Source organism: Ammodytes marinus (genome assembly GCF_949987685.1).
Source record: "Ammodytes marinus genome assembly, chromosome: 20".
Classification (NCBI taxonomy): domain Eukaryota; kingdom Metazoa; phylum Chordata; class Actinopteri; order Uranoscopiformes; family Ammodytidae; genus Ammodytes; species Ammodytes marinus.
This window is the reverse complement of record NC_137224.1, coordinates 24,966,460-24,981,761: the sequence shown is the minus strand read 5'-3', so window position 1 is coordinate 24,981,761 and position 15,302 is coordinate 24,966,460. Positions and strand designations below refer to the sequence as shown.

The window sequence follows — 15,302 nt, the reverse complement described above, 5'->3', positions numbered from 1 at the left end:
TCTGACGTTGAGTATACAAGAAGGCAGTGGAGACTGGATCCATTGTTGCTCACAGATGAGAGTTTTCTTTCACACATCTCTACACATATTAAAACTTTTTTGAGTATAAATAAAACACCAGATGTGTCCAATGCAACAATTTGGGAAGCCCTGAAAGCCTATTTGAGAGGTGAAATTATATCATTTGCAGCACACAAAAATAAGTGTACAAAACAGAAACAAACTGAACTTGCTGATCAGATTCTGAACATGGACAGACAATATGCTAATTCACCTTCATCTGAACTTTACAAAGAACGTTTAAAACTTCAGACATAATTCAACCTTCTTTCCTCTCGTCAAGTTGCTGACCAGTTGCTTAGGAGCAGAAGTACTTTTTACGAGCAAGGTGACAAGATTGGTAAACTCCTGGCCAATCAACTGCGCGGATTTAGAGCGAAGCAACTCATCCCTGGAATACGGAAAGACAGTGGGTGTACAACATCAGATCAGAAATTGATAAACGAAAAGTTCAAAACATTCTATTCAAATTTGTATAGTTCTGATTGTACAGTAGACGTAACGGTGATGGAAACCTTTTTCAGTAACCTAAACATGCCTTCCCTTTCTCAAGACCTGAGACATAGCCTTGAGGCATCTATTACTCAGAAGGAAATTATTGCAGCAATAACATCTATGCAATCAGGCAAATCTCCTGGTCCAGACGGACTTCCATCTGACTTTTTAAAGAAATTTTCAGCCGAATTGTCGCCTTTTTTATGTTCAGTATTCTCAGACTCATTTGACTCAGGTAAACTCCTGCCCTCGTTCTATCAGGCCTGTTTCCCTGTTGTTAAAAAAGGATAAAGATCCTATCATATCCCCCGACCAAACTGGGTTTATAAAAGGACGCCAATCATTTTATAATATCCGCCAGCTAATGAACATTTTATATTCCCCCAGAAATATTGAATCAGAATGCCTCGCTTCTATGGATGCTGAAAAAGCATTTGATAGAGTAGAATGGAATTATTTGTTTTTCACCCTTGAAAAATTCGGTTTGGGTCCTGTTTTCACTTCTTGGGTTAAATTATTATATGCATGCCCTTCTGCCTCAGTATTAACAAACGGCCATTGATCTGCACCGTGGGACCCGGCAGGGTTGTCCTTTGAGCCCGCTCCTTTTTGCTATTGCAATCGAACCACTTGCTATTGCCATTCGCAGTAACAAACAGATTCAGGGGATATGGAGAGGAGGAATTGAACATAAGGTATCATTATACGCCGATGACTTACTTTTGTTTGTCGCCAAGCCAACCACCTCTTTACCGGAGGCACTTTCTGTGTTGGAGGTCGTTAGTCAGTTTTCTGGCTATAAACTTAACTTGAGTAAGAGCGAACTCTTTCCGATTAACAAAGAAGCTCTCAAACTTGATTATACAGCTCTCCCACTCAAAGTGGTGACAGATCATCTGAGTTACCTTGGGGTATGTTTTACCAGAAATTTTAAAAACTTGTTTAAATCGAACTTCCTCAAATTATTGGATCAGGCGAAGCAAATATTATCGAAGTGGTCTCCTCTGGCTTTCTCTCTTATAGGTAGAATAAATTCAATTAAAATTACATTACTCCCAAAGTTCCTATATCTATTCCAATGTCTCCCCATATTTCTCCCAAATCCTTTTTTCAGGCCCTTGACTCTTTAATGATAAATTATATTTGGAATGGTAAACACCCTCGGTTACGGAAAGCTTTTCTTCAAAGACCCAAACAAACAGGTGGAATGGCCCTCCCTAATTTCCAATACTATTACTGGGCTGCTAATATCCGTTCTTTAGTGTATTGGGTGCATTTTCACCTTGACGACTCAGCCCCAGTCTGGGTAACAATGGAGTCCAGCGCTATTAGCCCATTGTCCCTATATGCCCTCTTATGCGCCGCACTTCCACTCTCTTCGGCTATTCCCAACAGTAGTCCCATGATTAAGCTCTCCCTTCGAATCTGGACCCAATTTAGGAAGAATTTTGGAATGCAGAATTTTTCACTTTTCAGCCCAATTGCAGCTAATCATTTGTTTACTCCCTCGATGGTGGATGGTGCATTCAAGATCTGGCATAAAAAAGGCTTAAAATGCATCGGTGATCTATTTATTAATGATCTATTTGCTAGTTTTTCTCAATTGACAAAACACTTCGGTATCGAAAAGATTTTTTCCGATTTCTGCAAATCAGGCATTTTACGCAGAAGTTAATTCCCCAATTCCCTTATAAACCACCAGCCAATCATGTCGATTTGTTTCTTTCTGTAAACCCCACATTAAAATGCTCAATTTATGTGTTTTTCAACCTTATTTCGAAGTTGCATAGCCCCTCATTAGCAGCTATAAGAACCCTGTGGGAGCAGGACCTAGGTTCTGCCTTCACAGATCACATGTGGGATTCAGTCCTGGATCGGATACACTCTACCTCCATGTGCGCCCAACATGCTCTTGTGCAATTTAAAGTAGTACATCATATCCACATATCTAAAACTAAATTAGCTCGTATGTTCCCCGATGTAGACCCGACCTGTGATAGCTGTAAGAGCGCACCGGCATCACTCTTTCACATGTACTGGTTGTGTCCCACCTTGACTGAGTTCTGGACGTCAGTTTTTCGAACAATTTCTGAAGTACTTCAGCATCAAATTAAGCCGAACCCTTTCACTGCAATTTTTGGCATTGCTCCAAATCCGGGCTTGCCTAAAGTGAAGCTGAAGGTACTGGCCTTCACCTCATTACTTGCTCGTAGGGCTATCTTACTCAAGTGGAAAGATCCTGCTCCTCCTTCCCACTCACATTGGATTAGAGACATTATGTCATGTATGAATTTAGAGAAAATACGTTATACTACTCAGGGATCTGAGAATACATTTGACAGAATTTGGCGCCCCTTCCTAAATTATTTTAAAAAACCAACAACAACTATAGAAGAGTAGCTACCTCCTCCCCTCTTTTATTTGATTAAATTGTATTTCTTTATGTTTTTTTTTTTCATATTGATTGTTTATTTCTGTTTCTTGTAGTGTATATTTCGTGTTGTTGGGTGTGAGGGTGGGATGTGGGTGGGGTATGTTGGGGAAAAAAAGGGGAACAAATTTGTATTCATTGTGCTACAATTTTGTTACTAACATTTAATAAAAAAAACTTTGAAAGAAAGTCGGGTTTATTGCCGAAGGAGTGGCAGACCGGAGTGGTGGTTATTCTCTTAAAAAAGGGGAATCAGAGAGTGTGTGCCAACTACCGGGGTATCACACTTCTCAGCCTCCCTTCACAGCCGAGTGTGAAGCAGTTGGAATGAGAATCTGCACCTTTGAATCTGAGGCCATGGTACTCAGCAGGAAACCGATGGATTGTCTACTTCAGCTAGGGAATGAGTCTTAACCCCAAGTGAAGACGTTCAAGTACCTCTGGGTCTTGTTTGCAAGTGAGTGAACAATAGAGCGTGAGATTGGCCGGTAATTGTAACAGCAGGGGCTGTTTTGCACTGACTTAACCGCACCGTTGTGACAAAAGCTGAGTCGGAAGGCAAAGCTTTCGATCTACTGATCGATCTTCGTTTCCACCCTCACCTAAGGTCATGAAGGCTGGGTAATGACCAAAATAACAAGGTCGCGGGTAAAAGCAAGCACAATGGGTTTTCTCAGAAGGGTGGCTGGCATCTCCTTTAGCGATAGGGTGAGAAGCTCAGTCATTCGTGAGCAACTCAAGTCGGAGCCACTACTCTTTTGCTTAAGAGGGAGCCAGTTGAGGTGGTTAGGGGATCTGGTAAGAACGCCCCTGGGCACCACCCTAGGGAGGTGTTTCAGGAGCGTCCAGCTGGAAGGAGGCCTCGGGGAACACCAAGGACTAGGTGGAGAGATTATATCTCCATGCTGGCCTGGGAACGTCTCGGGATCCCCTAGTCAGAGCTGGTCAATATGACCCGGGAAAGAGAAGTTTCGGGTCCCATACTCGAGCTACTGCCCCTGTGACCCGACTCCAGATAAGCGGTTGAAGATGATGATGATAATATTTCATAAAATGTTGAATATATGAGGAGTTTTTTATGAAAATCTTGAAAATAAGTCTGAATGTCCTGAAGGAGTTCAACATTTTGAATAGTGAATTAATTCTAAAGGATGAAATATTAATGAGAAGAAGGGTTTTGAATTCTTCACCATTCTCTTTGAAGTGGCCCATATATTTTTGGGACTATCTCTGAAGTTATGAATTTTTTGAACATTTTGAATATTTTCAAGATGAATATTTTGAATGGTGAATGAATGTATTGGATAAATTATTAATGAGAAAGATCCCGATAGCCTATACAATAGGCTGAAAATATCCGAAATTTTATTTTTTTAAATCCAGAAAATAAAATGCAGTGTGGAAACAGCATTTGCTTACAACCGTATACACTGTATGGCTGCTGTTAAATATCTACTCATATTGTTAATAAAACATTTGTTTAGTTAACTAGTGCAGTGCCCGTAGGAAGCATTTCGTGGAAGCGATCGTGTTTACCTAGCCTGGTCGTACCAGACCATCCAACTTAATTTCATTTGTACAGAAGATCTGGAATCGCTCAATTAACAAACGTAAACTCACTTGAAAGCGGGTGTCTGTTGAAGTTTAAAACTATTGGATCTGCCCAGTGCCACTCTGGATGTGCCAACCAATCGCATAACGTTTGGTTGTGACGTATTTCATGCGCCGGCTTCTGACTAGAACTGAAACGAGCTGAAACTGGCGCACGTCATTGTGTTTAACTATACATTAACTGTATTACAGTGAAAATAGTGTAAAGTGCAATCTTTAACACTAAAGCGGACAGGTTTGAGGTGTTGGTGATGTCTGAGGAAATATTTTAGAACTTTTTGTTTGGGAAGTTATCCTAGCAGTCACTGTTAAGGCTGAATATGGAATGAGGAAGTAACAAAAGTCCCGCTCGTCAATGTTAGTTTTGGGTTGAAGCAGCCAATCAAATCAGAAGAAGGCGGTTTCTACTCAGGGATTACTTCATACCCATTCTCACTGCAGCCTTCAGTATGTCCACGTATGAGCACGCCAGCATGATATAAAAATTATGAATTTAGAAATATTGTGTCGCAAAAACTTCAAAAATCTCAAGGATGCACAACATGCACAAGCCACATCCGGGAGCTCAGTCCGATCTGACTAGAGAGATATGCGAGCCACAGACAGAAAGACAGAGATGTGTCTTGCTTTATAGATAGATAAGTGGATTAGTTATTCAGTTTTGTTTGTTTTAAATGTCTACTTTGTGGATTAGGTCTAGACCAGGGGTGTCCAAACTACGGCCAACTGCGGCCCGCGGCCCGCTTTTTATTGGCCCGCGGCCGATTGTAAAAATATAATGGCCCTTTAAAAAAAAAAAAAAAAAATTTTTTTTTTTTTTTTGCAATTCTTAGTAACCCACTAGCGCAGGGGTGTCAAAAACTGATTGATTGGCCCGTGGCACATTTTAAAAATATAATGTAATATGGTGCTTTTAATTTTTAAATAATTTAAATGCACTCATTATATTACAGAGAAATATGTCCCATAAAAGAAAAAGAGCAACAAGCCCATCCCAGAGGACCCTGCATAATATTTTATTTTAAATTAATATTATTATGGAAAATCTATGTGTCTTCCTCCAATAGCTTCTAATTCATCTGACACAGTGTCTCCATTTTTTTTCATACAAAATTCTTCAGATTTAGCCTCTTAATTTCCCTCTCAAAGTGCACCAGATTCATGCATTTCACTTTAAAAACTTTAAAAAATCTCCCGGGGGGGCATACCCCCGGACCCCCCCTAGGAGGGTCGGGACCTCGGCTGGATACTATTTTCACCCTGCTGGACATTGGACGCAAAGGCAGAAAACACTGGGTGTATCATTGGCATATAAACAAGAGGAGAAATGTGTCTGTTTAATGTGCAAGGAAAGTGTTGCCGTGAAGAAGGATTACAATTTACAAAGACACTATGAAACTAAACATCAGAACAGCTACATGTCCTGATAAATGTGTTATTTTTGCAAAGTGGCCCGGCCCTTCGTAGATTTTTCTGTATGTGGCCCTCAGTGAAAAAAGTTTGGACACCCCTGGTCTAGACAGACAGCAATGCTCCAGCTGTTTCAGCTCATTAGATTTGTATTCAGTCCTACAAGAGAAAGCAGCAAAGGCTGCTTTATGTTCATACAATCTTTACTTTACGACAGGAGCATGGTGAATTATCACAATCTCATGAAGAAGAGAAAAGTCAAACACTTTCTACTGTAGCTCTGCCAGCGCGTGTGTGTGACACACAGCCGTGACAGTTTAACAGGAGTGCGGCCGTTGTCGCTCCGTCTGTAGAACGGCCGAGCCTCCCTCTCTCCACTCGCATGTCATTAAAAATGTTTTACCAGACACGTCAATCGCCTCCCATCTGAAAAGGCCACGATAGCGAACGTGTCTATTATTAGTTAAGGCCACTATTAATAAAAATACCCCACCCCCCAAAAAAAATTAAATAAAAAATAAAACGGAACCTGTCGCCATTCATGAGATTTTGCGTTTTGAACCTTTCCCTATTCATTTGAATGGGCATCATTTTTCATAAAGTTATGAAATATGAAAATGTTGATTGAGAGCACTAATGTCCTGATGGAGTTGAACATTTTGAAAGGGGAATGACATTCATAGGATTAAGTATGAATGAGTAGCATGGACTTGAACACTGAGCGTCCCTATTCATTTGAAAAAGGCATAATATTTCATAAAACGTTGATTATCTCTGAAGTTATGCATCTTATGAAAATTCTGTATTATAACAATGAATGTCCTGACGGAGTTGAACATTTTGAATGGTGAATGAAGAGTATAGGATGAAATATGAATGAGAAAAACATTTTAAATTTTTCCCCAATCACTTTGAATGGGCCTATTCATTCTGGATAGGCATAATCTTTCATAAAACATTTAATTACTTATGTTGTGATTTTTTTTTAAATGTTGAACTGGGCTCAGCATGTTCTGAAGGAGTTGAACATTTTGAAGTTTGAATGACAGTTGAAGAATGTTAAGTCAAGTTACTTGAAGCCAAAAAGGTGGCGGAATAATAATATTAAATACGTAGAATACCAAAGCTGTGAATCCATTCACACCAAAGAGGTTATGAAGGAATTAACAGGCACATTTGCCTTAATCAAGTAAACATCTGTTGCTTTCAAGAATATATTAGGGATGGGAATTGATAAGAATTTACCGATTCCGATTCTGCTTATCGATCCGATTCCTTATCGATTCTCTTATCGATTCTCATTGGGTAAGAGAGTAAGTACAAATTTGTTTATTTGTATTAACTCTCTTTAATATCTGATCAGAAGTGTGTCTAGTGTGTGCCTTGAACAATTATCAAGAGTAGGCTACTTGAGGATTAGGAAATTGTCAATTTTCACATTAATTGGTCCAGACAAAAAAAATAATGTTTGGCTTTTAAGCCCAAATGCCATTACAAACTACAAACTAAAAACACAGACTTCAAACAGTCAAGGAAGAGCTTGTGCCTTTTGGAATATTAACAGTGCTCATTTGCACTTGAAACTAAATTCAACTTACATAAAAAAAATACAAACAAGTCTTTTGAAAAGATAAGACCAACTGTCAACTTTGGCAAATCAACCATTGTTATGCAGAACAATCATCATGTTTGCCCTCTCAGGAAGGATACGAGATCTTTAATGTATGCTAAGTGTTATTATATCATTGCGCCCTTACTCTGAAAGGGCAACGTGATAATGTCACTACGTTCAAGTGAAGGAACCCTTTCTTTACATTGTACATTGTTGTTGAACTGACTGCACAGTAGTCAGTCATGTAGGCTATTCAAGAAGAGAATAAATACGCCATAAAGGCTAAAAGAGAATGTATCGCTTTGCTTATTCTTCACTACGCCAGCGACGAGGAGTCACCGCTCCATCTCAGCTTTACAATGTACATGCTGTTCTTATGTGCAGCGCACTGTTTATTATTAATATAATGGCACATCATCAGACGCACGTAGCAGATGGTTTTATACATCGATCGCTCCATGAAGTTATCCAAGGCAGAGCTTTTTGTATCGGGCAGAGATCGTTATTTTAAGTGTGTCTTACTGTCTTTATAAAGTGTCTTGTTAAACGTTTCCTTACCAACGGACCGCCGAGTCCCGCTGTGTGTTGTTTTGGGTTCGTCTCCACCGCTGTGCGTAAAGGCAGCATTTTAACAGCTGATGAACGAGAGTAAACAGCGGGCCTTTGGCAGCGGTTAAGACATATTTTTGCTTTGCTTTATGCTGCTCTCGCCTTTTTATCTCTCTCCCTCTTTCACTTGCCCACACCTAGGCCTACACACACGTTAATTATCAAACATTTTATGTTCAAATCCAAGTGATGGGCAATTCTGGTGCCGACTAGTAAGACAGCGGACGTTTAAACGTTTAACCGTCAGGATCGCAGTCTGCGCGCTTGCTTGTGCTCGTGCACGAGTCGTTTGATGAAATGGAAACTCTTGAATTATTGCAAGTGGCCGTATTGTCGCCCTTTCGCGTGAAATACAACCACACTTTAGAGCGCTTCTGCCTCGATGTCATGTTTGCTGCGTTCTGAACCAAAACAAAGCAGCGCGTGTCTGAAGTCATGACGCATTTGCAACGCGCGGAACCGATAAGCGGCATCGTTAAGCAGGCATGTTAACGATTCCAAGGAATTGGTTGACTCGGCACGGTTCTCGATTCCCATCCCTAGAATATATATTTAACTGGTGAATTTTTTTATTGAAAAAAATGCAGACTTTTCTTTAAATCAATAAAATATGAATATACCTTTGATGGCTTCATGCTTTCATTTGCTCGCACACAACACACTGAGGTTTTTGTACCTTTGAGTCCTCAAATATATCCAAATATCCAAATATAAAATTCATATTTGTGTTTAGCAATGTTTGCAAATGCTGGAGCATCAGATATTTTTTGTAAAATTTGTCATCAACTTCTTTTTCACACATCATTTAATACATCTGCGACTCACTATTGGGTCCCACCAGTTGACAATCTAACTAACTAATCTAATCTATCTAACAACATATTCATTTCATTTATATGTGTGAGTGTTATTCTGTATGTGTTTGTGTATACCTGGCTGGCCTGTGATATTCTCCTGGACTTGTGTAGACTGGCCGGGTCACCATCTCTGATCCTGTTAATGCTCCAGCCCCAGGACTGCATGGTCTTCAGAGATTCTCTGACCGGGGAACAATAGGTCTCCTTATCCTAAAAGATTAGGAGCAAACGTTAGGGAAAGGCTGACAGTGATTCTACCAAATATGTCCGATATCAAACTGCACTAAACCTGACCCTACATCAAAATATAGGCACTTTTATTTAAGTGTGGTACTGCTTAGGTCAACTGTGGTCTAAATCTGCCTTTCCATAGTTGAACCATAGCTGTGTATCCAGATTCCATGAGCTGACAATGGCCCAAAACTGGCACTTATTGAAGCTTTCCAAATTGTGCATAAATTCATATTTATAAACGTCAATGAAATAACATTTGGTGAAATTGTGAGTGCAGCAACACAATAAGCTACTTAGAGGTGGAGTGACTTATTCTGGAGAAAACTTGTTGTCCAATTTTGTTTTTTTGTCAAAATCTTTGAACTAGCAACATGCCTGTTTAAAGAGGGTAGGGTGTGTAAAAACACCAGATTTCTTTAGCACACACACACACACACACACACACACACACACACACACACACACACACACACACAGTAAGAACAGGTAGCAGATATTGAGAAGATATCAACTGATTTGACGGAAAGAGATTTTGTCAACATGCGTTCTCTAGAATTGCTGACCTTTAAATCACACTATTTGTAAAACAAATACAACAGTAAGCCAGAGTCAGCCATAGCTGCATGCAGAGCACCTTCTCAGAGAGGCCTTTATAAGGTTTCAGCAAAGGATGGCTCTTGACTATTTCACACATCTGTTCTCCGTATGACCAGCCATTGGAGAACTGTAAAACATACATTTGATACATTTCAAGATGCATACATTTTCTCGCATCATATGATTACTGATTGTCAAAACAAACAGGTGGCCACAATTTCACATGTGACTCACTCCCACATTACCTTTTCTATACACCACTTCTCATGGTTGTGCTCTGCGTATCTGGTCGTGAAATAGTCCAGTTTCTCTGGGACAGTCACACTTTGGAAGACAGAGAAGAAATAACTAATTCAAATATGTGGGGTCACCTGTTAAAGCTGAACTCAATTGCAACCAAAAATAAAGTCAGACATTGGATCCTCAGCAAACAGAACTTTAAAGGCCGAATTCCACCGGCTGCCTGTCCGGTCCTTCTGCGCTCCAGCACGGCATCGGAGCTGTCAGGTTTTTACTTTAGTCAGTGCGTGAGCGTCCACCACGTCCGCTGCACCATCTCTCTGCTCCGCTGCTGCTCCAGCTGTCCAGTGAAATACGCACTGCTTCTATTTTTGCTGGATGCCTGAGCTCACCGCATCAAGTTAGCACAGAACACATCGAGAGAGACAGGACACAGGCGCCGACAAAACAATAAAAACAATCCCAAAGCAGAGACACATACAAGCATGTCAACTGTTCTTTTACTCGTTCAGATGGGAACAATAACCTTCCTTGCGTTTGTTGTTGAGTAAATACTACATTCAGAATCATATTATCAAGCGTTATTGCCTATCACTTTTAATTACCACAGGAACTCCTCGGTCTCGCGACTCCAGCGGCGCTGGCCATGCCCGCTCTGAAAACGGAGCCGGTGGGTGTTGACGGACGGCGGTGCACGGAGCAAAACTTTAGGACACCGCACGCACAGCCAGTGGAATTCAGGGGTTACAAATAAGCATTACAAAAACAAAAACAGAGAATGGAATAACATGTTTTATACTTGGCAGTGTCTGCGGGCTGTGGAGTGAAGTTCCCCTCTGAGTCCATGGAGGATTGTTTCTCCATCATGGCCATGTAGTTGGACTCCATGTAGTCTGGTGGGAGAGCTCCAGCCACAGCACTCAGACATGGTAACGCCAGCTTAAACAGCTCCTGCTCATACTGCTGTATCACAGTAAAACATAGCAACCACAACTACTTCAGTAATATACTGTACCTAACGTAAGATAAAATATACCTAAATATGAGCCATACCTTGTGTGAGAGAGCATCAAATATCCCCCAGAACAGTTTCCTAGAGAGGTGAAGCTCTTCATCAGATGCAGCTCCAAAGCTTCCCCAGCCTCCAGCTAGGCAGTAATACTTCCAACAACGCTCATAGTGATTGGTCAACAGCTAGGGGGAAATCAAGAGGACATTCAACCACCATCTGCTGGTTTAAAGACCCCTGTTTATGAAAAATCCATGATAAAAATATAATAAAATATAAGATGTTTTTGGTCACTCTTAAAACAGAGACGCAAAGATGCAAACGAAGAGCACTTCTAGAACAGTAATTGTGTCGTTGACAACTATAATAAATATATTAAATGTTTTGAATGTGTTGAAGGTTTCTTTTATTGTATATAATCAAATCAACTTCTCGTATTCATATTGCCATGATACATCATCACAATTTCTCCATGGCATAGAGCATTTTGGCCGTCTCTTTGTGAATTTTGTCTCAGTGGAGATTATTTGACAGAAAAATGTGTACATTGCAAATGGTAGTGAAAAATGTATATGCTTTCTACTAGTGCTAAATATAGTCCCTGTAGATTCCATGGAAAAGGCAAAGATAGAACAGATGTGTATCTAACCTTGAGCGGCATCTTGGTGTGTTCATTTAGTAGTGGAATGTCAAACACCAGCCTCCTCAGCAGATGCTGCATCATGGAAGGCCTCAACTTACTGCACAGTATTAAGAAGATGGACACATTAGTTGGTTGTGTCCGCTAGCACACAAACACAGTATCAATAGGCTTGTCACAATAACACATTTTTCTGTGCGATTAATTGCCCCAGAAATTATTGCGATAAGCGATAATATTGCCGTTTTGAGACCATTTTCAACTAATATAATGATAATGGCATAATAATGCAAGTACACCCTTTCGAAGATCAATACAATTTTATTTTTAAAGAACACTGGAACTGGACGTCTGGAAAACATTTAAAATATCCAGAATAAATTAACAAAACAACCAAAAACAATAAATAAAATTGACTCAGTCTATTTGTTTTTTTCCCAAGCTAGGAAAACTGCATCGGGTGATTGTGTTTAAGGTGAAGATTCAGTGTGTGTTGTATTGGCGCGTTTTGTTGATATTAGCCTCGTTTGAGAAGGAGCCGTCTTGCTCAGACCTGCGCAATTATGACGCACGTCTTGCTGAGCGCACAGCAAAAATTCTGCAAAAATGCTGTGCTCTCAGCAAGACGCGCATCATTATTGCGCAGGTCTGAGCAAGACGGCTCCTACTCAAACGAGGCTATTGTTTTCAAACAAATGATACATGTCGGCTCGCTCAGGTTAGTTGGTTTGCCCCGGCCGTTGGGTTTAAAGCCTAAGTGCTCCCACACGGAAGCTGTCGCCTTTCGGCTTAGACACCAACTCCATCTTTTTATTCCTCAAAATTTTTGTTTTCTTGCTCTCCTCCTCACGGGGCTCTCATGCTGCACTCTGTAACGCCAGGGCTCTGCCTCCCACACAGAGACCATACAACAAGTGACTGACACGTGACAAGGTGGTTTACTCCTTGTGCCCTCAACTCGGCCTTTAAGGCAGTGCTGCAGGAAAGGCACCATTAACCATCACCAACTGAATGCCCTAATTAAATGGTTAACTATGCTTAAGTGACGCTTAATCAGCACTAGTATGCCTTTATTAAGTGTCACTTAATGGATAAATTGTTCCCACTTTACAATAAGGGTCACAAAGAGCATTAATAAATGGTAAGTAATGTTACTAAAATGACATTTGTCAACAGTTAATTAATGCTTATTATTATATTAATCAACTTTTGGTTCATGCTTAGTATTTATTAGTAACCTTAGTATGTATTGACTAAGGTTAATATAGGATATTTATAAACATTAAATAATGTAATAATTAATACCTTAGTTAACATGAACGCCATTAGTAAATGCTTACTAGACACATTAGTAAACAGTTAACTAATGGTTAGTTCACCCTTATTAAGCATTAACTAACCATTAATTAATGTACCCTTATTGTAAAGTGTTACCAACTTTTCATATGACTTAACCCATTTATACCGGATGCTGCGCCACACAACATTGTATCTCCTGCCGGCTGCTGCGTGGCGCAGCATTGATGTTTTGTTGTCATTTTCATGGCGCGTGCAGCATAGAATGCACTGTCATTGGTTCAAATACACATGAGGTGGGTTTTGTTGATTTTTTAAAACCACATGCGTTGGTTTTCTCTTTTGCCATTACCTGTTTAGTTTTCACCACTCTTTTTATATGGCGTTTGACCTGACGTGACACATTATAGCCACCTATTGCCCTGGCATGATAACGTCTTCTATTCTCTTTTAATATAATGTAGGGGAGAACGGGGGAATGTGAGCCATCGGGTAATGTGAGACACCCCCTGTATCTCGGCAATGGAACACATTTTTGGTCATGTGAGATATATGTTTTCAAGCCCATTTCCCCTTGGCCATGAAAGAGAGGACCTCATGGTGATGTTGTAAGCATGTTTTTTTCACAAAAATGTCTTTTTAGCATGTAAAAGTAAATTTAAATCGATTGTTGTGCCAAATCAAATTGATGTAGTTCATACATGTTGATGAACTACCAACATATGAAATGTGATGATAACTGAAGATTAGCCTGATTTGCTGAGAGAGGTAGTTTTTTCTCAAATTGTGGCAGTGGGGTAAAGTGAGACAAATGCTGTGGGGTAAAGTGAGACAGTGTCTGTGCCCTCTTTTATCCATTAAATTTGAGGTAGCAAGGAGACTAGTTTGATTAAGACAAAAGACAATGTGGGCTGTGGGCTGGAGGCTGGAGGCTGTTCTAGCTGGTTCTGATTGTTCTTTGCTCTGACCCCCAGACACTAGTTGGCTCTAAGGGTCCTGTGTTCTGACCCCAGACTGTGTTTTAATCTAACTGGTTCTAGCTGTCATTTGAATGTTAATTATTGAATATGAATGATATGGTGTAAGTGATCAGAGTTCATTTCAAGTGTTTAGAATATGTTTTTCTTAATTGACCAAACCCCATGATTCTGTTACTAGTCCGACATTAGTTTTGGAATATTTGGTTTTCAATCTAGCTGTCAGGATTCTAACTGTTACAACATGTGTTGTTATTTTTAATTTTTTTTATTTATCCTTTATTTAACCAGGTTAGTCTCATTGGCCCTCATTTATCAAACTTGCGTGGAAACTGGTGCAGATTCTGGCGCAAATACCTCCCTACGCCAGGTATCGCGTGGGATTTATCAAACAGTCGTATCTCGCCAATCTCGGCGTACGCCACGCAATTATTGATAAATGCAGCGGCTGAAAACAATCGTACCACGCCCCTATATTTTCTCAGTTTAGAGGCCTCGCCCAAAGGTTTTGCGACATGGATATGCGCAATACGGCACTTCCCTGAAGTAGAAATTGACAGAATAACAGCGAAAGTAGAAAAAAAAGAGTTTCATTTCGGAGCATTAGCCTACAAGCAGCATCAAATAACGACAGAAGGCAGCAGTTAGGAAGGAAATAACTGCTGCGGTCAACAGCGTTGGTGTTGACTCAAAATCGCCACTAAAAAAAGCGTGTTGCTGTTCTGAAATGCAACCAACTGGGGGTGCGGGGCTGCGGGCATAATATAAGTGGTGGAGGAGAAAAAGACGCACCAACTGTCCGATAATGGTCCCCATAAAATAAATACAGGTCTGCAGAGATTTGAATGATTAGAATGTATTGGCCCTTTTAGATAGCACTACTCAAAAGGGTTTTAAAAACTAAAAATAACACATTTAGCGTTTGACAGCATGCGCTTGGCACGAGTGGTCAGCCCGGCCGTCAGCTGCACAAGCCGACCCGGCAACGATCAGCTGTGAGAGCGCCCACTGTCCTGCTGAGCTGCTCTACTAGCAGATCGAAAAACGTGCCGGTTAAGGTGGAAATAAATCGCTCGCTTTAGCATCAATGACACATTAAAAGAGGAACTAACATCTACAAAGTGCGTCAAATAAATAAAATGTTAAGCTGATTGTTGTGCCGTGTATTTTTTTGTATCATAAAGAGCAGTGTAGGCCTACTACATATTTAATACTTTGGCTAAC

The 15,302-nt window shown here is 40.3% G+C and overlaps 1 protein-coding gene across 1 annotated transcript in view; it reads right to left on the bottom strand.

The window, feature by feature from the left end:
- The window catches only part of ryr2a (ryanodine receptor 2a (cardiac)), a gene marked incomplete at both ends in the record, with an annotated part of 671,945 nt that overhangs the window by 352,591 nt on the left and 304,052 nt on the right, over positions 1-15,302 (bottom strand). The window contains 6 exons of the mRNA XM_080049015.1: positions 9,161-9,295; positions 9,954-10,043; positions 10,162-10,240; positions 10,956-11,119; positions 11,210-11,350; positions 11,815-11,905. Coding sequence (XP_079905141.1) covers positions 9,161-9,295; positions 9,954-10,043; positions 10,162-10,240; positions 10,956-11,119; positions 11,210-11,350; positions 11,815-11,905 — 700 coding nt within the window. The remainder of the gene's footprint in view (positions 1-9,160; positions 9,296-9,953; positions 10,044-10,161; positions 10,241-10,955; positions 11,120-11,209; positions 11,351-11,814; positions 11,906-15,302) is intronic.